General features: G+C 40.2%; 1 protein-coding gene across 1 annotated transcript in view; it reads right to left on the reverse strand.

Annotated features, from left to right (window-relative positions):
• LOC128299486 (protein amalgam) overlaps window positions 1–25,611 on the reverse strand; it is a 198,420-nt gene that overhangs the window by 66,621 nt on the left and 106,188 nt on the right. The window contains exon 2 of the mRNA XM_053035470.1: window positions 6,676–6,807. Coding sequence (XP_052891430.1) covers window positions 6,676–6,807 — 132 coding nt within the window. The remainder of the gene's footprint in view (window positions 1–6,675; window positions 6,808–25,611) is intronic.

Raw genomic sequence — 25,611 nt, forward strand, 5'->3', positions numbered from 1 at the left:
TTTGGTGCAACGTTAGTATCTGTCCCGTGCAGAATCACGTCGGACGGATTCACAAAGCTCAGTAAAAAAGCGGCTTATCGTATCCCGTACCTGTTGTTTCAATAGCGACAAAGCGTGATTTTGGGCATCGCGAGAAGGATCGTCCACTTTCGTGCGCACGTCCATTGTGCACCGGATGAACGGTCCATGGATCCGTACAACCCGCGAGAATAAAGGGCCAACGGAAATATATGATCCCATTTTCCAAGACCCAACCACTTAGGAGTACAATTTGGTGTCTAGTTGTGGCCTCGTGCCTCGTGTGCTACGCTGACCGGGCCAAATACTATCGACACACACACACACACACATACGCACCCATCAGAAGAAGACCTGGATTTTTTTGTTTTGCTGCAAAAAGCAACATTTACTGTTGCTCGATTGTCAACAATCTGTCCATGCAGTGCAGAGGCTGCTGAGCTTTCCGTCCCAGTGGTTTGGTTTTTCGGGCGAAACGATTCATAACCAAGCGTGGTTATGGTAGGTGAGAACACGGAAGTAAGTGATCGTTTTTGCAGACAGGACGGACATCTCGATGTCGGTGTGCATGCAACTTGCGGCTGTATTTAACGATGGTTGCTGTGAAACCATTTCCGTTACGTGATGGAAATGGGAAATTGTGGCTGCAGCTTGTGCGACAGCGATTAGGTGAATGCATAGGCAACGGGCAAATGACCCGCGAGACGAAATGTATTGATGAAACAAAGTAAGATAATTCTTCGATCGAATAGGTTGAAATTATTTACACTAGAAATACATGGCATGTGAATTGGACTTAATCGTCTATTTTTTAATCACAATAATCGATTAGATCTAATAGTACTGTTGCAGTTGATGCTTTAATTTTGTACAGTTTCCACGTGTGATAAAAACTAAAAAAAGTAGAAAAACTTATTCCAGTTTCAGAAAGTGTTTACATCAAAATTACAAATAGTAACGCTTGCAAGTTGTTTTGTTAAGAGTTTGTTACAAGGTCTGTGTAAGATAGAGGTCGAGTAATAGCCAAGATAGGGGTTCGCCATTTTGGATTTCATTTGACGTTTGGTCGCCCGTGTAAGATTCCTTGCGTCTAGCCTACTTGTTTACTATATCCCGATTAATCAACACAACTACACACAAAACATTTGGATGGAAAAGGACGTCCAAACGTCAAATCAAGTGTAACGAACTTTTGGCTACTTGTCAACTCGCTCTATATTACTCGACCTCTATCCTACACAGACCTTGGTTTGTTATATCCACAATAGCTGCTGGAATAAGCAAAGCTGGAAGAATAACTGAAGCAAATTGAACTTAAAATGCAATTTTTTTCTTTCTTTTCGGATTCACACAACATTTTCAAATCGCAAAATCGGGTGGTTTGAACAAATTATTAACCACTTACGTCTAACCGAGAAAGTTGAATGGAGCAATGGAAAGTATAATACAAACAAACGAAGGTTATTCACTTAGATGAATCAGGGCGAGTGGGTAAAATATAACACTGCAAAACTCCGTTTCGTACACATTCTCGGCGGTAATATCGTACTGTGGATGTGGAATTAAAAAAAACAGGATATTTAGCCATTTTTTTTTCAAACATTAGTTTTTCTTCAGCTGAGCTTCTCCCTCATGCGCATAAATATTGCTCACGTACTACTGTTTGGAAATAGGTTACGCTTGATACGAAACAGTACGCCGGATTGCGGGATATACAGAGATACAACACTTTGATGGGATAAATGAAACCAAACGAGAGCTAGCCCAACGACCCACAGCAGCGTATAACTAATGCAATTGGTTAAACTGTTCCAAAGTGCTCCCGAACAAAGCGGAATTTGCGTGTTTTTTTTTTGGTTTGCTAAAAAATGTGAAAATTCTATTCGGTTTTTATTTAACTGCACCAACTCCAGCTACACGGCGAAGGGAACTGTACCTCGAAGGGAAATGCATACTTTGCCAGAAAGGAGCAAAAAATTACATTAAATAAAGAGCGTTGGCAGGAACAAAAAAAAAAGCTTCCTGCACACCACAAACGAATGCACACTGTTGGCAGCGTTAGAAAGGAATAATAAAAATCACTCGTTTTGCAATACATCTCTTGCTCTTCGCCTGAACACACCGGTTCAAACATGACCCCGTACCGTCCTACCATCCCCAGGGGGTGTTCCCCATTCTGCTTTCCCATTTGTGTGATGCAAATGAATCCAAGGAAAACCAGAGCCAAATCGCAGTAAAACGAATTAATGGAGCGGAATTTGGTCGCTACGTGCCGATGCTTTGATGTATGGGCTAGTTGCAGTGGAGCAGTAGCACGCAGGATTGAGCGAACACAGTAGCGAACGTACAAACAATACTCAGCCACAGAACGAAAAAACAAAAAAAAAACTTCTCAGCAAAACAATAGCAACAACTTGTGCAGCATCGAGCAAAATGGAGGGAATCTGTTGGAATGAAATGAAATGTCCGTTTCGCGGAAAACGATACTGCCAAAGGGGATACAAAATTGTCCTACCACAAAGAACTACCACCGACCGTGGTTGGAAAGGCTACATGCGATGGGTGGGGCACAGGATGAAAAAGTTAATCAATTGACCCATCACCTTTCGGTTCATCGTGGAGCGGAAGGTGGAGCGGCTGATAAAAACAATCGATCTCCGAACCGAAACTGATAGCATTGATTATTCATGACGTTTGATTGCATTACAATTTTTGTCAGTCATTTCCATTGCTTCTCTCGCTGTCGTGGCGCTGTTCCGTTTCAGGCGGTGGTGGTGGTGGTGGTGAAGGCGGCCACAAATGAAGTGCACTCCAAGTACTGTTTTTAAACCTTTCAGTCGGCCAGTCAACAGTGTAAGTAACAGTGTTTTAATTGCAGTTGGCTAAAGTGTACACTCTGCGCCTCTATCCGGCGGTGGTGGTGGTGACGGTTTTCTTACTGCAGTTCACTCGAAAGCAAAAGCGAAAAACAATGAAGCCGTGCGAAACACAGCAAGAGGATAATTAATCATTACGCTCTCGCTAATTATGGTGTGGTTCTCATACATTTGATTACTGCTGCAATCGTGATGAAAGTGGCCTTACTCATCTACTCGCAGCTTTCTGTTGCCATTGTGCGGGAGTGAAGCGCACCGACATAAAAACAGTGCGCTCTTGCAATGGAGGGGGGGTCATGGGTGGGTAATTAGTATGATACCGACATGGCACACGATTGCATACCACGCTGTCCTGTTCTTACAGCACGATGCGGTGGCATGATTAAATAGGAGTTCAATTACTTTTTTCCGCTTTTTCCGCGCGGAAACGAGCGGTGGAAATACTCTTCTTTGCTGAACGCTTTGTTCAAGTTTGTGATGAAATTTGTGATGGGTGGTTCAAGCAATGTAAAAGGTATGTGAAACCAATCATTTTGAAAACGATCATGTTTTGAAACAAGAACATCACAATGCAACATTAATTGTTTTATAAAAAAGCATTGAAAAATTGTGTTTGGTGTATTTTAAATTGTTAGTTCATCCAAATGATACAACACAAGCGCAAGCTAAGCAAGCGCGAAACAAAAAAAACTTTCACAAGAATTGTTTTTTTCTGATTGACTCAGAAACAATAGAATAAAACTCATTTTCGTTATATAAGTATTGAAATTAGCGGTAAAGAGTTTTGATCGTAAAGGAACATTTATGCTCACATTCATTGCTCTGTTTCTTACTGTTTTTTTCTACTCGTAGATTAAAAATATTTATACTAATCAGCGGCGGATCAAACGGTAGGCGGAGTAGGCGGTCGCCTAGGGCCTCGCCGTGTTGGAGGTCCCAAAAAATGTGTACCGATTGTGCGATTTTTGAAAATTTAACAGTAGAGTTAGTTTATAGCAAAAAACATTAATAAAATTGATTCAAACTATCTTCCTGGATTATATAAAACATTTGTTTCTATGTGATAAATTAAACGCAGAGAAGAATAACGACTTTGTGACTTTAAAGTATAAACGATATTGCCGACAGTACACTAATTTTCCCGTTAGTCGAGAAAAATTTATTCCACACTACAGGTGTCACCTCTTGAAAAACATGTTTTTCTGGTATCGCAAATCTGAAAACAATTGTGTTGTTCATCGCCTAAAACATCAACATGAAAAGAAAAAGGATTCTACGAAATTTCTCTGATTGTTACCGTGAAGTAAACCGATTGAAAACTGTACCTTGGGCGAAAAATCGTAGAAGGCGTTGGACTAATCAGGAATCGTAAATGTACGTAAATCGTAGAAAATGTAATCCAAGTAGTGGCGTTATGGTTTTCCTTAGCGCATACAGACGTTTATATATAGACTAGCTTACTAGGCCCGTTTACAGGGCTACGCAACAGAACTCTGAGGTGTTGTTAAATTGTATTTGAGGTACACCTCCCTAACACTGAAAGTGCCGTAGCAAAATTATAGGCCCGCCTTTAAAAATTCCGCCGTGGGCCTTCAAGGGGATTGACCCTACACTGATACTAACAAGTATTTATAATAACTTTTTGCGGCTCGGATGGACTATTTTAAAAATAAAAACTAAAAAAAATAAATTAATGTCAAGTAAGCCAAAAGTTTCTTCATTAATACAATACAAAAAGATTCTCTGAGATAAGGTGCCTTTTCACTGTTCAGAAGAGGAAATGTTTCCAAACTAATGTGAATTCTACTTAAGGATAAGATTTCAATAAATGCAAGCGATACGGCCTGGCTCTTCTTCATAAATTAAAAACAAAAGTTTGTCTAGATCTATCGTCTTTGTCACCATCTCTGTGCCCGGGTTGATCAACGCCATTGTTTCGAAGAAACAACGTAAATGAGAATGGCTTTAAACAGTAAAGCTTAAGACCATTTGCACCACTGCAAAAGGATGGACGTTGGAGGCTGTGCAATATGGCAAAAACGGTTCCGGAATGATGAATGATGAGCGTTTGATGAGTTGCTGTATTCAACCTCAAATCAGCGGGTACATAAACCGGCTAGGCTTACTGGGCTCTGTTCCACGTCCACGCCAAAGCCGTCCGCATCGAGCAAAAAAGTGAGAAGTCAGAGCATACGCTTGACTTCCGAAAAATGTCCTCGAAACAAGGCCCTTCCTGTGCGAGTGTGTGTGTGTGTTTTGTCCCTTTGTGAACCATCCATCACCGACCGTGCATAAATATCACCGTGCGTTTCCGTATTTCATCCGGCTCCATTAACTTACACTTGTTGGAAAAAAAACGCTCAACGCTCTGTATTGTGTGTTGTGTCACAAACCTACATACCAGCAGGGCCGAGCGTAAGGACAGTTGTGGGACGACCAGGATGACATAAGGCATAAATCAAAATCGAATGTAAACAGATTGGCCCACGTCCGGTGTGCCGCAGTGGCAGTTTGTACCGTTTTAAGATGGTTTGTCGTTAGTATTGTCAGTGCTGGAATGCTTCAATGAATATTTTTGTTGTGCATTGTCACGATGTCGTCGTGGGCCACCAGGCGACCCCATCGATATTTATTTGTAGAATGTTTGATAAAGCTCGGAACGATCATAATTAATCGCGTGAGCGCTCTCACTCTGGTTGAAGTAGTGATAATGTTTTACCCTTTCGAAAATGTAAAATAAATTTCGTAATATTGGACATTTCAAGCAACTACATGTGAGATGGGTGCCAATTGGTACACCCTGTGTTACGTGAGACGATGAGGGAATGCTACTTGGGCTAATGAGTAAAATGTTAATTGGGGGAGAAAGGAAAACGATCGCAGTCAGTCACGTTCGGGGCGTGATCAAGAACACGTGGATTAGAACATTAGAACTTTGGAACAATATTTTTTTCTTAATAAAGCTCTATATATCTTATATTTCCTACATACATATTACAGTGAGTTTATACACTTCCCTAGTTATAATTATCACGATCACAGCAAGTTGCTTTATTACCTCCAAAAAAACGCACCACCTGGCACGTGATTAGTCAGTTTCTTTTAATCCTTTTATAATTTTCCATACCAATCACCACTCGCTAGAGATAGAATTAATAGCAAATTTAACGGATAATTTCAGCCCATTTCATTAATCAAATCAAAGTTCGGGAAGAACAGCTCTCTAATTGATGTGGGCTTAACAAAACTCTCTACGCTGAACCGCCCCTATCCCTCGTTGCTTCCATCGCTTTCAGCGCCATTTTGCTACATTGCCTGCAATTAATCGTGGCTCTCTGATAATTTATTGTGATTTCCAGAGGAGAAAAACGTTCAACTTTAAGCAAGGGAATTCTCCAACAATGGTTGCCCTCCTCTCCACTCAGCCCTACCGAGTGATCCTTGGTGATGGGTTGCCTGATTAGAATGGGCTGAAGGTTCTCACCAGGTACAAACATCAAACGACAGCTGTAATAACTCGTTGACAGAGCTGCTAATTTATGCCGCAGCATTGTCTGGAGTTTGAGTTGCAACAGAAAAACAAACCCTTCCGAATTGTACATGACATACGCCAAAGATTTTGTGCGTACAGTAGATGTATGAATGAATATTAAGATTTAAAAAATACAATATACAAGTTGTGGTGTTCCTTATACTCCCCCAATAAATAAAATCAATCAATACAATACAGCAATCTAGTTTCCTTCCCTTCGGAAATATTAATCTTAATATTATTACTCACCCAAATTTTCTACTTCACATGGTAGCACCAACGTGTCGCCGACTACCGCTCGGTATGTATGGCCTCGTGAGATAAAGCGGGGCACCAGTCCATTACTTGGTACGGAGCTGGCCTTACTGTTGCTGGTACTCCCTATAAAGAAACAGTAAACGAACAATAGTAACAATATTGGGTAAAGTAAAGTACAGATTTACTAACGAATTAATTGCAACCGTAAAACCAACTACAAACAAAAATACTCCGAAAAAAAAACATTGCTGCACAGTAAATGATTGCGTAAAAAGTATTTCGTTCGGTATGGGAATAATTAATAATTTATTCTTATTCGTCTTTTCCCGATTCCCCCTGGCTGCCAAACCATGACCTAACACCATGGTCTGAGGGCTAATTAAATCATTCCAAAGCCGGAGTTTTGCGCTCACGTACTACTTTAACGATGGTTAATTTCACATTGGCGGTTCGCTAAGATTTGGTCGACCGGTCGAAATCGTGACCTGCCGCAAAACCGGACCATGGCCTATGGCGAAAACTGTTCTCCTTCGCAGCAAATGAAATCAATTACCGATTGCGTTGCGGGGCGCAGGTAGGCGATAGACCGAGCGTAGTCGCCACGATCGATGTTGCGCTGTAGGCTCGATAAAAGTTATAGATGAACACGGAACGTGAGCGAAATGGTAACGCGTGTCAATCGTTGGCGAGGAAATAAAACAGCAAAGTCGACTATCAACTTATAAATCGATTTCCAGAAAACGAAACACAAAAAACATACACACACATACATCCACACCAAAAATATGTTGCTGAAGGCATCGATCGCCACTAATCGAATTACGCACTTGTCAGACAGAATTTGCAAGCATAAAGAGCGACCCAACGCGATTACATTTGACACATTCATTAATGCTGCCGATTACTTCCATGAGTGCGATCTAGTGGGCAGGACAATCTAGTTTGCCGTGCTTTGGAATCCTTGCAGCATCGTTTAGTTTGGTTGTTGTTTTTTTTCTGTCCGCAAGCTACAATCGGTCGGAAGTGTATTAATCGTGACGTGACGAGGGGCAATACTCGTGAACTTTTACGTGGCGAACGCAAGAGGGTGGAAAAACGGAAGGTGTGCATGCAGTGTTTTCCCACAAAATGTTAATTTCGGATAAATCCGCGTTAGAGGATGCTTATATTACGCGAGACTCAGTGATTGGATTTATCAGTTGGCGAGATTCTGGAAATTAATCATCACTAATGTGTGCATATTATGCGATGCAAATGATCGTACGAAGAATACAACGGGCTTCATGTAGTTCCAAAGAATATGCTTAGCTATTTCTGAATCTAAAAACTTATTTAAAACATTTCCCAGGCCACCCAGGGTTTTGTGCGGTTGAATAACATGATAATTATTCCCTCGGGTTGAGGTTTCCATTCTGCCATTTCCACTACATTTCCACACCCGCACGCATACGCGCACAGCATACACACCTGGGATAGAAACTTTTTGTCCTCTGCAATATGGTCGTACCGCGCTTTATGTCTGTAATTAATATTGCAATTTTTTTTCATTCATTCCAAAGCTTGGTTGCTATCCTGCCTGGAGCTGGCAATATGCCGACAGGCCGTGTCACAAGCCGCACGAAGTTCCCTTTTTTTTTCTTACACAATTTTTTCTCGCACCATTCGATGTAACTGTAATTGTTCACGAGGGAACAATGGCGTAGATGACTGTGCGGACACGGAACGATAATCACGGGGCAACAACGTGGGACAGACAGCGAGAGCATAACGGAATGTAAATTTTTGTTAGCTCTGTTTTTTTGTTGGTTCTTTCCTTTTGCTCACCCGTAACCGTGCTTGTGCTTGGTGCAGGATAAACTGTAGCTAATGCATTCGAGTGGAGGTCTAATAATTTACTTCAACGGAACTGTTTTAATCATTGTGCACTTTAATGATGTTCAGCTTATCGGCACTAATGTTTCCTCGATTCTGGACTGATAATTGTTCTGTACATTTTTCAGGTGGTGAATGGTTAACGTTTTAAATATGAAAAATTCCTCATACTGTGTGTCGGGAAATTTTGTATTACCTTCAGCGAGGGCTATAAATAGTCTAACTAAATACGAGAATGGTTAACCCTCAATTGCTAGGAATATGAACCCGTAGCAACTAGTCAGCGCTCATACTAGACAGTTGGGTTCAAAACCTACCTAAGAGATTAACTGAATGAGCATAAGAAGGGTACACTTATCAAACAAGAAGATTTTACAAAGAAAAAATCATGTTTTTTATTTTACATTCGTATGCATTGACAACCTTGTTGGCAGGCATGCGATTCAACCAGTGGCGTTTTTAAGGAGTGCGAAGGCCCTGAGCAACAATAGATTTAGGGCCCCTATTAAAAATACTATTTTTATTAAATATATCTCACGTTTTATTTGAAAAAGATGGAAAATACCTGTAGTTCATTTTTTTCCTTAATTTAATTCAAATATTCCATTTTAGTTAAACTTATTGTTTTTTTGTTTAAGTTTAAATTTGCGTTTAAAGGAAAAGCATAAAATTTGATTCTAGACTTTTTGGAGTTCATTTGCAACTGTATTTAATTATGTTACAAATATTACTCTTTTCTATAAGCATGAGCTACATATTTTTGCGCCTGACTTTGCTAATGGCGAGTTCCTGAATCATTTTCTCTGTATCTAGTTGATTGAATAAATCTTGCTCTACATACAAAAGTGCTAAATTGTTTAGCTTTTCTGCTTCTAGTGTATTCCTAAAATATGATTTAACACGTTTTAAAGTGGAGAACGATCTTTCCGCTGAAGCATTTGACATTGGGATGGTTAAGAAAATTTTCAATAATATCTCAATATTTAGGAAAGTGCGTGACATTTGTCTTGTGTATTTGATGCATTTCCTGGCTGTTCAGAGTTCTGAACTTTGAATTGTGTCCTTATCTATCATGAAATGTAAGTAACGTTCACCTGTCACCTATCATTTATACATCAATATCATCATTATAAGTTCTTTTTAACGATTCCAACGACTGGGATCTGCGTTGAATATTTATATTTCAATCAAATAATGCACTGAAGGGTTCTAAAACATAATCGTACTTTTTGGCTCGATCAATTAACTCAGCTTTTATGTGATCACAAATTACATAGAATGTGTTTATTTTAAATTTATCTTTTGCTGTATTTTTTCAATTCTTCAATCATGTTATCATTCGTCATTAATTGCTTTGTTCTTTTTCGTTTCCTCTCATCGTCAGTATCCATCGCTTCAAATAGCAACCTACTAAGTTCGGTTGATTGCTTTACAACCGTTTCAAAGTCATTTCTCAATTCATCGATAAATATGCCTAAAGAGTTGAGCAATTGAGCAAAAATACGGTGTAGAATTGTATTCCATAATATTATTGTTAACAATGCAGTATCATATTTATACATTTTTTTAGGTAACGACTTTGCTTCCAACTTTGTTGATTGTTTTTCATAATTGTCACTTGAAAGTTTCTTTAATGTTTCTTTTGTCTCATTAAAACCTCGAAAAAAAGCATTTACAGCGTCTGCTCTTGCTGTCCACCTTGTATCAGAAATTCTTTTAAAAGTTATTTGGTTGAGTTTTACAGTTTTTAAATTTGTTTTGTCATTTGTTCCAACGGTGTGTGGAAGAAGAAAGACATGTATATAAGTTTTGAATGAAAATAAAATATTTCACGGCACTAGCACAGTTTTGAGCTGCAAAATTGCCTACAAGGTTAAGGGAATGGTTTGCGCAGGGTACACAAAGACTGTTTTAGGGTTGCGTTGTATTTAGATGTGCACACATGTGCACACAACGATCTGATCTGATCTGTAATTTGATTTTTTGCTTGCCTCCTGCCGAAGAATGGTCTAGCCCAAGATCGGAGCATAGAAGAGTAGATCAGTAGACTTTGTCTTATAAAATTATCTTGGGTTTTACCTGCATACCCGTAGCTTGCTTACTCCAATTTTTGCTTAACCCGCTTCCTGAAAAAGGTAAATCCTCAACTTTCGGCCTGTCTCAGCTCAGGGCCCCCTTCAGTTCGAGGCACCCCGCATTTGCTTAGTTTGCTTACCGTTAAACCCGCCACTGAACTCAACTATTGAAGGGCCACCTAACGGATAAACTAAATAAAACAGACCAAACCACTGAGGTTCAACTAATTTATGGTGTTTATGGCAACAAATAGCTCAGGAAGCTATAACAGAAACCTTAGCTTAAACTATGCATAAAAATTAAGAACTTTGTAATGAAGGGTTTGTGTCGTACTATTAAACGAGCTACTAGCAGTATTCTAGCGTCAGATTGATTTCAGTTTTTCAGAACGAGATTTTGTGTCAAAAATATTAATTCTGTATTCAAAATCACAAAATTGAAACTATTTGGTAATGTTGGTGAATGAAGCAAATGATATAATTAAGGACCAGAATACACCGCACAATGCGCGATCGTTCCCATAGTTCTGTACACACCTTTCAGCTTGAAAATCAATTGTTATCAACAGCCAACTCATTTAAACGGGTATTTACCCTCGGTAACGATGAGTTTTTCCCAAAGTAAAGGAAAAGAAAAATTCAATGTTAATGCTAGTTTAAATTTGCAGAATATGTCTTCATTACACTACCACCTTCGTACCACCATCCCACGTGTGTCAGAGCTTTCGCTCGCAAGCAACGGTTGCAGGTTTGGATTAATAAAGCTTTGCCGTCGGGATTGAGAGCCGTTCAGTGAAAGCAGTACACTGGTCGTGCATTTTTCACGCACACAGCCGCTTGGCAAAGACGATGGGAAGAAAAATGAGTCCCCAGTTCGCGGTACACAAAGCACATAATCACAATTCAAATAACGACGACGCTCGCGCAAAACTGAGCATAAAGAAAAACGTCCCTGAATGAGAAGCGATGGAAAATAAAATAGCTCTGCATACGACATTTCGGAGGGTTTATGATATTTTCGCTCCTGCTTTACGCTTTTTTTTTTTTGGTTTTGCGTTGCTTTTGCGTGAGTTTGAGAAATATCTGGAGAAAATGGATCCACACCAATGGTGGTGCAAAAGGGGGGAAATGGTGCAAAAGTTTATTTTAGCGCTTACGACTTCGTTTTCCCCTGCACACACTTTCCCATTTGGTGCTAATTCCTTTCTCGCCGCCGAAAAACAATGATCGCATGGATTGTAAGCCCGCGATGCCCCGATGCAGATGAACGTTCGCCGGTTGCGGCTTTGGGAATGCTGACTCTCGCAGGCAGGCTCCTGGCATTGGCAAACGGAGCACTGTTTTCAAACACCTTCACCTCAAACACCCATTGCGACGACGGTGCACGGTGGGAACGATGATGATGATGAAGTATCGTTGGGAGGAGAGACAGGGACGGTGGTTCGTACCAGTCCAGACGCCAGGGTCGCCAGGGAGAATGGAAAGTTTAATCACCATGTAATGTTTCGATAATATGGTTTACCGTTGGAAAGAAGTGGCTTAATGAGATTTTCTGATTGTCTTTTGCAGCGAATGTTAGTGCCGGGATCGTGAGAAAGTTGCAGATTGTTTAATGGCAAAGAAAATGTTTTGAAACCCGGTGGGTCACAGAGTACGTTGCGGAGTGCGGATTGTGCTAGATTTGCACTTCATTTGGAAAGCGTTGGAAAGGTTCCGTTGGGACGGTTAATTCAACCACGGATAATGGAACGCACGCCCGAAAGTGCAGCGTGTTTAAATCAAATTTACGTTCACTACAAAGACAGAATAATACAGCAACAGTTGTGGGTGAAAATTTATATTAAATCAAACTATTTCGAACACTTGTCAAACGAACACTGCACTTGCTGCCATCTAAAACTCCGGAACGAGCAAAACACCTGACTAATAAATACATTTACATCCTTTGTTTTACATTGCCCTCTATTCTCCCATGACGAGCTTTGTGGTCGCATGTCCCGAATAGAACCCCGTTCGTGGTTCGAACGCATTTAACTATCGATCACACCAGCAGGCAGTCCCACTCTCCGGCGCAATAGTTTGCTAACCTAAGCCGATAGGTGAGCACATCGTAAAACAGGTGCTAAACGACAACGGTGGAAAACGTCAAATGAAAGCTCTCGCTGCGTTTCGCATTCGCGTCCCCTTACCTTTCGTCGGAAGGTCCCCTTGCTGCCTGAACGGAAGTACGGATACGCATTTCGTACGCGCCAGGATATCATCGACCCACACCGGGACCGGGGGTTCGTGATTATTTTAATAACATGTTGTAGATAATTAAAATTTATGGGAAAATGAATCGGCAACCGTCGGGCAAAACGGGGCACAATTTGCTCCACAGCTAGCACTGTTTTGCATGATCGGTGCTTAACGCTACCCACCATTGTTCCACCGATGATGATGATGATTTATCACGAAACGCCAAGTGTCGGTAGCACTCATTAACCAATACACTGCATAAAATTGGGAACGGTGCATTGCACAGTGTTTGAAATAGTATGTTGTTCAAGGATGGAAAACATCGCTCAAACTTGTTGAATGTAATGAATGACTATATTAACTAAAAGCTTCGTCCTTCACTGGATACGCTTTTCTGGAATCGCATTTTAGGTTGAACGAGGACTTGCATTAACGCTGGCTGAAACACGGGTAATTGAAACACAAAAGGACCAAAGCTGAAACAAGACAGACAGCGTCGCTCTATGGTTCGTCCGAGCTGTAGGCATACTGTCGAGTGACGCTTCCATCGGATATAGCCAATCGTGCATTTAAATTAACATCTCCATTGTAAAGCGCTGTTCATTTAGAATTCGGTCAGACAATTTTACGTACAGTAGCGCCACCAGTGGTGCTATATGGAACTTTTTGACATTTATGTGTAGGTATTGGAGCACTCATCCAAGTAGTGCATTAGTTTTTGGAAGTCCGTGCAAGTTTGCAGTTGTTTTTGACGATGGAACTTGTTTGATTTCTTTACTTCTCTTACAACTCAGGCAGGGTGAGTTGAAGCTTCACTTTATTCGAAGGACCAAATTATTCTCCTCGCCTGCCACCATACATACTCCCAGCGTCATCGGGACGCGGTAGTGATGGGCGCGCATTAGGAATGGGCACACTATAAGGATGGCAGTGCGGGAACGAACTCACTCCGTTTCAATTGAAACGGAACAGAACTAGAACGTCGTAAATTAATTGTGCACACCCACTTAGAAAATCCAACTTGGTCCAGGAGAAAAAATCGCCGCTTCTACAGTTGGATGTGTATTAGAACGGTTTCGGGAGTGTCAAAGTACTACTAGAAAGGTCCAACAAAATCGTCGATCAGAAACAGTGGATCGTAAACTGAACGGGAAGGTGTCGAAGACGCTGAAAGCTTACTTTGGACTTTCCGATGGGGAAGTTGCAAAAAATAATACGGTTCCAGCATAAATACCGTCAAAAGAATCCGGTTAAGAGCAGACTACCGCTCTTTTCATGCATCAAAGCAACCCAACAGAACCCTGAAGCAAAATTTAATCGCAAAAACACGCGCCCAAAAATAGAATAACCAAGTTTTGCCGAGGTACACGGGCTGCATTCTCAGGGATGACGAAACGTACATGAAAATGAATTTCAGACAGGTTCCTGGCTCAAAAATTATATGATACTACAGCTCGGAATGATGTCTCCTGATAAATGTTAGTTCGTTTTTGCCGACAAATTTGCCCGCAAATTTATGGTATGGCAAGCCTTCTGCAGCTGTGGAATGAACTGAATAGTTTACAAAGCTATGAACTGAATAGTTTACAAAGAACAGTGTCTGGAACAGTGTGTTTTGCCTTTCATAAAGGCTCACAAAGGCCCAGTAAAGTTCTGGCCAGATTTAGTAAGCTGTCACTACAGTAGGGATGTAGTACGATGGCACCCCAATAACAACGTGGACGTCATCGGCAAGCATTTGAACCCACCGAACTGTCCAGAATTCCGACCGATAGAACAATATTGGGCGATAATGAAAAGAAAATTGAAAAAGACAGGCCAAACCACCAAAACAGCCTCACAATTGGCACATTAGTGGAAAAAAATGGCTGATGCATTTGCTAAATCGGTTGTGTGAAAGCTAATACATTAGAATTATACATTTTTGCTTGTTTAAGTAAAAAAAAAGACAATTAAAAGACCATTCATTTAATGTGAAAATTATACTTCTATGTTAAAGAATGGTCCTTTTACAGCTTGTGATGTGTGACCAAATTCTAAATGAACAGCACTTTAGATAAAGTCAAAAATAACGAGCATAAATGGTGCCCGCGACTGTAAAGTTCATTAGAAGTTCAAACAGAAGGCTGAAAAGTTTGTATTGAAGTTATTCTAAGTAGTAGGGGATCGATATACTTTTTCCTGATTAATTAGTAACGGTAGGATTCGGATTTTTTTTTTTTTGTTCAATTCAATATGCGATTTAATTGCTTTTGACGCTCTAAATTATTCGCAAAAAGCTCGTGACGGAGTAATGAAACATGGAACTCCAAAAAATGCAACAGATGAATGCTCCATATTGTTATTACTCTGCATCGGACCTCACTTCCCAACTTTTCCATATGAGATACTATTAAATTCTTTTACAGGTAGGCTGAGTTTCCATGGTAAATTTTCCAATCGACATAGGATGGTTTCGAACGGCAAACCTTCACTCACGCTTTGATGTCCGCCTCGATAACAATCCCAACCCGGTTCGTTGATAGTGATGCGATAGCTGTACCGGAGAGCACTCTAGTGCAGTTCAAAAGGGCTAAACAAGGGGAAAAGACAAAATGTGTGCCGAATGAGGTTTATTCATTTCATTCTGTAAGTCCTGGCACTATATTCAGTTGTCATGAACCTGGTGACTGAGAGCTTTGAGGGGAACAAATGAATGAACCGTGTGGACGGATGCAACGTGACGTATGAAGGACACGAACACGTTCTCTGTTTAAGGATAGGTTTGTTTTTTTTCCGAGACTGGTATCATGGGAACGTGTGCAGTAACGCCACAGTCGGTACGACCGTACAGCTAGGATACGCTCCCGTAGTAGCAAAAGCACGGCTGTACGGTCCAAAGCTCCATTCACAGGCGGAGAGTGAAGCTGGCCCAGATTGATGATACTTTTCCGGCATGACCAAATTCTTCGACGTTCAGCATACGACGAATCATTCCCAAATCTTTCCTCCGCTTTTCAAAACCACTCTGTCCCCGTTTGACGTGTGTCGGGTTCCGCAGCGATGACAGCAGTTGCAGTGCGTTGCAACCAGGAGGGCATGGGTTTGTGCCGGCGACAGAAGGAACAGAAGGAATCACCTACACGAAAAAGGGTACGGTTGTTGGTGATGAAAAATTGAAATTGAATTTCTCATTTGCAAGTGTATCAATCATGAATTGGATCGTTTTTCCGACCGGCGCTTTTCGATCTTTGTGGAAACGGGTCGTCGAGTATCATGCCGGGCGCAGCTTGAATTACACTTGCTTTTTGGTTTTAGTGAGGTTTTATTGGACGTCGACAGAATGTAATTTCGATGTTGGCATGAATGAATGCTACGGTGGTTTATTTCAATCGAAAACTGATCAACCGAAGTTCAATCAAATAATAACACCAATTAACAGTCGAGTGCAGCTTTGCCCTCGAGATTGTGTCCCTTTTGTTTGACAAATCGAAAATTAAAAGCTTTCTGAAAATTCATACGACAACTGTAGGGAGATCGAAAACAAAAGAGTATTAAGCAGCCTTCAGTAATGACACGTTCTGCATTTCTCGCCACACATGTAATAATTAATGTTTGAATAAGGAACATTTGAATAGCATTTTGTACATCATTTATATTCATTATTAGTTGGCACAAAAGATGCATGATTTTTTAAAGAAAGTTTGCAAAGAAAAATAAATAAACAGATCCTCGTCACATGGTTCTCCCATATCCACATTCAAAATTTTCTCACACAAATTCCATCCATTTATGAGCGAAAAGATAACATTCAATTGGCGATTCTTGACCAAGCGCACGAACAAGTTTTAGCTGGCACATTGTACGACTGATACGTACAAGACGCTGTGCTTATCCACATCTTATCATACTCAACCCGGACTATACAACACTGTATACGGGGGGGAAACTAACTAACAACAATCAACATTACACTCTTCCTGTGCAACGTCCAGAAGAAACAAACATTGCTTTGCGACTAGTTGGCAAACTTTTTTCGTTCGCTCATGCCAGCGTCTAGCTCTAGCGTCGATTTAAGCTTGGATGATGCCAGCAAAAAGCAGCAACCAGCGTTTGTTGCTGAAAACTTTGTCAAACTTTTATTTACTGACCTCCCCCTGCTTCGGCCGGTGGTCCACAGGCCGTCCTGACCCAACCAACACTCGGGCGGGCGAAATACCAAACCAAACCAACGAGGAGTCCTTGAAAAACTTACAGCATCAGTAAAAACGAAGTGTAGAAAATGTTGTAAACTTTCTCCTGACCGGACATGGTTGAATTTCTATTTATTTCCTTGGATTTTCCTTGGAGTAAAATACCCGCCGTGTCCCATCGGAAGCGCAATGCTGGCAGCAAACAGTAACAGAGAAGCAAAACTATCTGTTAAAGTTTTTCGTTTGCCGTCACTCGTCATGGCCTTTGTGCCCATGTGTCACGTGGGTTTGCTCTGTGGATTTCTTCTAAAGACTTCTTGCAAAGCTTGAATGGTTGCTACATCTATGTCAATTTGTATCGGACTTGGTGATTCCCCACCATTGATGGTTCCTGGTGGGCTGTGTCTGTATTGGAGTTTGTGCTTTTTTCACCCTTCACATTGTTGACTGTTGACGTCGGGTGCGAAGCGATGATCTCAATGGGAAAATACCTCATACATTTCCATTTACTCGCACCTCCAGCCACAGCTGCCCAGAGTTCGCATGAATGAAAGAGATCCAGCTTGGGGATCGTTTGGAATAGTATAACAATCACATACACTAAACACTGGGATATTTAGAGAGAGTAAGTAAATAGGAAGGATAGAAAAACGAGAAACATAACTGAATTATGTAGCGAGGAAAAAAGGTCTGCATTAACAAATAGACACATTTGCTACAAAGATTTTACCAGATTGAAATAGGGGTAAATTAAAACTTGTCTATGCGTTTAAACTTCCTTTACCATGTCTATGTGGGTCCAAAAGAGTTTTGAGATTCAAAAATTTGGATCTTCATGTTGATGAACATGGGTAATATTATTTACCGAAAGTGAAGAAAAATTCATTTACATTGTATTGATAATCATAAATAAGGCACATACAAAAATAGTCTTTTTTATGGAAAAAATATGTGATGTGAATGTGATGTGGATGTGGACGAAAGGTTTGTAATATTTTCTTTATTATCTTTTATCTTATCAACAATCAAGCCACTTACTTTGCCTGTCACTGCCAACGATTGTGGAGCTACAAAACTAATTTAACTGCAAACGTATCGCTGGATGGACTAAGTCGAGAACGTCAAAATGTCGTTCTAATACTGGTGTCATTATCATCTTTAACTTACTCTTTAGACATGCTTTAATATGCACTAATAATACCAAACGGCTTTATATGAATAGTATTTGCGAAGGTTGCAGCACTTGCATCACAGCGCAGTCAGGGTTAGGGAAAACATATTTTAAAATTAGGCCCAGAGTGCCAAATTAAATTAAAATTAATTTAAATTGGCGTACTGGTAGCGGCGTCAGTCTTCACACGATACGACCGATCCAAAATCCCATCCGGATCAATCCCGCGTGCACAGGAATAACTTTCCGGTTGGGACGATCATTGGCACTCATCCAACGGGCCATAATACCAAATGAAAGCATCGTCAAATATCCCATTGCACCTTTGCCGGTTGCATTATTGATGTGCAATGAAGATATGAAGTCCTCTTGCTTTTAAAATTATGCTCAACAGAAGCACACTTTTACAATTTATTGTATTTGATTCGGAAGGGCCTTTGATCGGGCGTTCCAATAAAAAAAGATGAGCGGGCCAGCAAATAAAGGAAATCAACATTGTTTATACAATCGAAACAGTGTTCGGCAATTCTATCGAAGGCACGATCTACAGGGCTATCTTGGAAGCGTAGATGAACCAACCAACAGCAAACTCTGCCAAATATAGTTGTTTTACTGAGCGCTAAGTGGAGCTATCGCTAAAAACGGCGGGGTTGATATTGGAAGCTCTATCAATATAGTTGCGCACGAATAGTTTGCTAACGATGGATTAACTGTAAGCCGAATGGGGTTTGTGGGTAAGTTAAACCGACATTTGGGCCAGCGTTCACATCCCGTTACTATCGGAGCGAAGAAAAAACAACGGCAAAAACCTTCCATTTTCCGATTTAGCAGAAGCATGCGGCCGAGTACCGGGTTGGTTCTGGCTGATATTCTAATAAACGGGCGGACGCAAATGTGGCTTGTTGATTGAAAAAGTTATCTTTGCCATGGGATTACGTAAAAGTATCACTCGCTGAAGAGTAAAACGTGGTAAAGAATAGCTACTCTCCTGTCGAATTGAGCGTTTACTATGCGAGATATTATTTGAATAGCGTTGTAAGGATTCATTTTAAAAATAAAGCTCTTTGCAAGTAGTTATAACACAACAAAACAAACGAAGGATATAAGTTAATAAACCGAACTAAGTACAATTCCATAAAAAAGTATAGTTAATTTATTTGAAACAAGATGTACAACATTGTTAGAAAACTTTTTACTCTTTGTTCGAAATACTATCCAGCACTAATGGATTCATGTGCTTGCTACAAAAGCGGATTATCTTGTCAAATTATTAACCACAACGAGAAACCCTGGCAGGATGCCTTGAAAAGTTTTACAAACAGCCACGAAGTAACGACCTAATCTTTGAATCTGCATAATACTACGGATTTCGCAAAGAGCCCAAACCATTTTGCTTAAAGTTTAGCAAACGAGAGCCTATGCTCATTTCGAGAAATCAGATCAATAGAGTCCTCGGAGATTGTCCGGCCGGCTATCGTTAACTATGACGTCAAAGTTTATCGAACGCTGGAGTTATTGGGCCGGATGTTGAGATGGTGCTCGATGGGTTTTGTAAAATTTAATTAAAACCCACAGGCACCTCGATCCACAAAACAACACAAGAGCCAACAACAAAAAACCAACAATTCGAACAAGCTTCACATTCTTTAAGCAATTGCTAGCATGTTCCATCTTTTCGAGCCCGTTTTTCAACGTTCCTTTTGGTTGAAAAGGATATGCCAAACATACCCACAGAAAATGTTAAAATATCGAACTCAAACGGAGTATTTTGATGTTTGATCAAAGCGATAAAATGAGAAGACAAAAAAAGATCAATCCATCACTGACATTCCAAAGAAAAAAAAAGCATTGTGCTTTTTTGTGAGTCATCAACGCTTTGGCGCTTGAGATTGAGGTTTTGATCTGATTAAGAGAATGATGACTCCTTGGATAATGAATCTCCAGAATATTTTTTTGTATATAAACCTTAATGATTCCCTTTCAAAAACGATAGTAAATATTATAATCTTTGTTTCTAGAAGATTCAGGGTGATTTTTTTGATTTCCAATAGAACAAGCCTTTCATGTGAGTTTACTTAGACACATATAAATAAGTTTTTCGCCAGACAAACATTGTTAGCCAACTTATTCGATGACATGCCGAATTACAGTGCGTCGTTGAACTAACTTTCCATCAATGGTATGTTGGAAAATGAATAATCAATCATGTGCCAACATGTGTGATTTAGAGATTTTATAAAAATGTCTCACTACAATCCATCCGTTCCATACTATTGAATGTGTCTCATGGATATAAAAGTTTCGTTCATACTACAAAGTTGGAATGATGAGCTGATTTTTAATTAAAAGTTTTTATATTAGAAATAACATGGTGAGCAAATAGCAAAACTTCCTTTTAGATGATGATGATAAATTCCGTTAAAGAAAGAATAGTTACGCTGTGTGGTATCGTGATGGAATGGCGGTTATGTAGCATATAGGCTTAGGACTAACCATTCAACTGTGGGTAGTACTTATTTCATGGAACTATTATTCATTATTACAACGTTAATATAATTTATGAGGTATATATATTTTTTTATTTATTCAGGAACGGCCAGGCCGTATTGTTATTTATGAGGTATATAAAGAGTACAAAATTCATTATTTATTTAATTATTTCATGATGACGGCTTTCACCGTATTATCCAGTACAAAAATCAATTAAATATATTAAATTCAGTTTCACGACAACACAATCTTCATTATTATGTAACAATTTTGCAAAGTTAAGATTGGTATAATATAGAACAAAATATATCCAAAAATGAACCAGAAATCATATTTGTGTTAATGGACCAAATGGAAATCAAATAATAGTTCAATCAATAATAGTTCCAAGGACTATATGGACACAATTTGTTGATGAACAAACTACGAGTGGGTACCTTATGTATCATATGGTTTAATTTGATACTAAGTTCCTACACGTTACAACTAACCTGAACTAACGAACCAAATCTTACCAACACTTCAATCAAGGACATATTGGTAAACATTGTGGCGAAGACGTGTAAACTCCTCTTCATACGTCTTACGCACACACACATCGTACGCACGCACCGCGCGTGTTACAACAGCACTAACAGTTGTAAGCACTAACTACCACTAACGATTAATCGTAACGTAATAAAATAAGTCAGTATGCAAGTGACCATAAAGCGAACAACAGCTATCCTTCGACTCTGATATTCCAATACCGAAAATAGACAAAATAGTACCCCATAACATCAACTGTTGTGACGAAAGCATGAGCTTACCTTACATGCCTTTTCAATTTGCCTCGTAGCGGCGTTCAAGGCGTTGTTTTAAGCAGAAATTCTTCTATAAACTGCATTCGAATGACACTAAAACTGCGCCTCCTTCTCAAATTTTCCGATTATTTCTCCGATAGGTTACAATACGGCGAATAGTCGTAATTCTTAATGAAGCGCTTCTAAAAACCTTAGAACGCTTCCCGATGATTAGTTATCAATTTGTTATCAATGCATTATGCATTCTATTAACACATTCAGAGCTGTATCAACCGAAATGTTCGGGTGATTCTCTATGGAAATCCTTCAAAATGCCTTCAAAAACAGCTGATTAACTATTGCTTAAAAAATCCAGAAAAGAGATTAAGTGTGATTAGAATTGAAAAAGTTTGAAATTATTTGCACTGAAATATATTTGTTATGAATCAACAAGCTCTCGAAACACCAAACTGTCAGACGTCTGGATTTTATTTGTTATTGTAAAATTTATATATTGTAATGCCTCTGTTTTTGGAATGACACAAAGCACAAATAAAGTTATGGCAATGGAGTGTTTGTTTAAATAGAAACTAATTAGGTCCATAAAAAATAATACCGGAATTAAGGAAAAATGCATCATGTGTTTCATAACGTTGTCATGTTAAATTACCTTCAGAAGAAAGAACGTAAAAAAAAGAAACAGCTATCTCCATTGTTGCGTGCAATAAGCAACAAATCAACACACGTGATTGCCACAGTTTCATTTTATCCTAATGCCGGTGGTTTTTTTTCCGTTTTCCTTATAATCTTCAACTTCATTTCCACTCATGATCTGGCAGATTGCGCCAATCAAAACACAATTGTGCTGCACAAAGACCCGGACCCCCCGTCCTGTGTCGTTGGCCATAACGAAACCACTCTTGTTGAAGCTTTTACGAGAGCTTCTTATTTAACACCTCGCACGCAACGCTCCCAAACCTTACGCTGTGAGGGTACAGTAGGCCCAACGATTGTGGCGTATGAGCTCGTCGGGGTGGGGCGAATACGTATGTAATCATCTTCCCCCCTCTATCGACTGTATCTTTACACAGTTGCTCCAGCGGAAGGTGAAGATGTCCTTTTCGATTCTAGAAGTGCAGAACAATCGGATTCGCTTGACGGCTACGGTGACGATTGCTGTCGTCAGTCTCGGCATTGCCACTCATTACGCCATTTATGCCACCGCAAAGAATACGTCCTGTCTGCTGGTCTGCTGGGATGGTTTGATTTTACGACACAGGCTGGAATGGCACATTTCCGCTTCCGGATCATCTCCGGGCTATTAAACCGTTTACTGTAGGCGTGAGGTGAAATATAGGTGGCAAATATCACGTGCTTGGAAATATCAAACATCCACGATCACGATTCAAATACTTCCAAGAATCCGTTGCAATTGTAACCGTTCATGACTATAGATGAGTGGAAACAACATTAATATAATTTATGAAGTATATAAAGAGTACAAAAATCAATTAAAAAAAATAAATTCAGTTGCTCGACAACATAATCTTCATTATTATCTAACAATTTTGCAAATTTAAGATTGGTATAATATATACTAAAATATATAAATAAAAACAGACCAGATATGATATTTGGGTTAATGGACCAAATGGAAATCAAATGTTATTGTTCTGCCTTACAGGGTATTCCGCAATTCTATGACAGTTTCCCATCAGTTTTTAAATCCATCCCGAGATTTTTTGACTGCGTCTCATATATTTTTGAATCCGTCACACAATTTTTTGACTGCGTCCCATCAATTTTAGAATTGGTCCCGAGGTTTTCTGACGGTTTCCCATATATTTTTGAATTCGTTCCGAGGTTTTTTGATTGGGACGGTCCGGTGATGTATAGGTATCGGCGCCAGTCTTCACACGACAGGACCAGTTCAAAATCCCATCCAGTTCAATTTTCTGTACACAGGGCTGACTATTCGGCTACGGATAAATAGAGACAAAGAAAGCCACGAATGATAGGCCTAGGTATCTTGAGGTTGTTGTACCGATACACTTAAAAAGATGTTTAAGGTGAATCAAGCATTGGTGATGAACCTGACAGTAAAATCTCTTAGCACGCTAACCAAGCAGCATATCCCCAGCAGTCGATTTTCTTTAAACTTTTTTCACCTCAAAGATGACATACGGGCCAACGGTTTTCCATGAATACATCTGTACCTGTGATCTTCTCTCCCTTATCTGGGGTTCAATACAATTGCAGGATGCTGTGGTTAAGCGAAAGACAATTTATTTAAAGTAGCATTCAAAACTATTTGGCAAAAACCGTCAAAAAACCTCGGAACGAATTCAAAAATATATGAGAAACCGTCAGAAAACATCGACAGGAATTCAAAAATATGTGGGACGCAGTCAAAAAATTGTGGAACGCATTCAAAAATACCTGCGACGTAATCAAAAAACCTTGGGAAACTGTCAACAAATTGTGGGAAACCCTGTATTTGATAGCTTTTAAACCCAGCATTAACATCCTACTATGGCAGAAATCAATATTTTGATATTTTTCACAAATTAATCTTCTCATTAAGGCGTACCTAACATGGCGTTATATACATATACAGTTTTTTAATGAATTAAATTTCACGTTTTTTCTCACAATCATGCACTGCACTGAGAATGCTACAAAAAAACGAGGCTCCACCAGACGCATTAATTGATAAATTACACACCCCACCGTGTATATCAACTCTACCACGGATCTGGCATTCGAAGCAATTATCTTTCCTCCCGTTTGAGGTTCAACATGGGTTCGCGAGGGTCAAGCACACCAGCATCGATAGCACAGTGCGTTGTCGAAACGTAAGACCCCATGCAGCTTTGCGCCCACAATGCTATTCCGTTTGTGGCATTTATATAGCCTCGCAAAGATTGCTCTCATCTGTCCCCACGCGGGATGCTACACCACGCGGGATGCTATTATTTTATCGTTCACTCGATCCGCTCTGCGGTTCTCGGCCATTGTGAATGTGGTGCGGCCCTGCAGGAATTGCCGTGGAGTGCGGTTTATGAGATTGCAAATTCTTTCCTTCCCGGTTGGGTGGTACAACAGTGAAGAACGAGTTTTATTGTGCGCCACTTCCACTTTCCACCGTCATGCGCCAGCTTTTCCATCCGGTACACATACTCCTATACCCGTACGACCCGGAGATGAAAGCCACCGTCCCATGCTGACCTGAAGCTATGCTAGGCCGGACCGACCGGCCGGTGTTTCTTCTCCTCAGAGTTCGGTTGCACGGCGCAGTTTGCCCAACGGAAGTGGTCGAGGTTGGTTTAAGTTTCGAGCGTACTCGCCTGTGCAAATTCAAACCGAGGCTCGAAATATCGAAGAACCATAAAATAAAACCTCGTTCTACATCATCATCACCATCGGAGCCACTTGCTGGGCTTTGCTGGGCCATGCCAGATACCGGACCCAGACGGACACCGAGCCGGCATTGGAAAATCGAGTTTCTTTTCCGTGCCCTGGATACTTTGGAAATTGGGATCGGGATACGTGGGATTGAAGTTGGGTGCCTCTATTCGTGGAACACACACACATGCACACCTTGCAGAACTCCCGCATAAGAAGCCATACCCATAGCTCGTCATTTTATCAATTTACTTGCACCATTCTGTGCCAACGCTGCCTTTTCAGCCTTACAGACTCCATGTGAGCAAGATCATTGGATATACTACGGATGATCTTATACGTTTTTGAGTGTGTGTGCGTGTATGTATGTATGTAAGTGTACTGGCCAAGTACTGGCAATTTCATAAAAGTTCATATTTCATTGCAAAAACACACACACACACACTTGGATACTTCCATTCCAAGAATGCTCCTCGTTAGGGGCATGTTCACCGACATGACCATCAATGGTCCATCGCCTGCTTTTCTTTCGCGCGCTCGCTTCGTTTGTTTCCCCGCCTTAACCAACGATTACGTTGGTTACCGACCTGTAACTGGTTAGTAGCTTTAGGGGAAAAATGGTAATGTGCTTATGAAAAATGGGCTTAAAATTTTCACTTGATTGTTTTCGCCCATTATGTGCTGTGTACGTCATGCCCCGCAAAGAGTTGTGGTTATGGGCA

The sequence above is a fragment of the Anopheles moucheti genome, chromosome 2 (assembly GCF_943734755.1).
Source record: "Anopheles moucheti chromosome 2, idAnoMoucSN_F20_07, whole genome shotgun sequence".
In the NCBI taxonomy this organism is placed as follows: domain Eukaryota; kingdom Metazoa; phylum Arthropoda; class Insecta; order Diptera; family Culicidae; genus Anopheles; species Anopheles moucheti.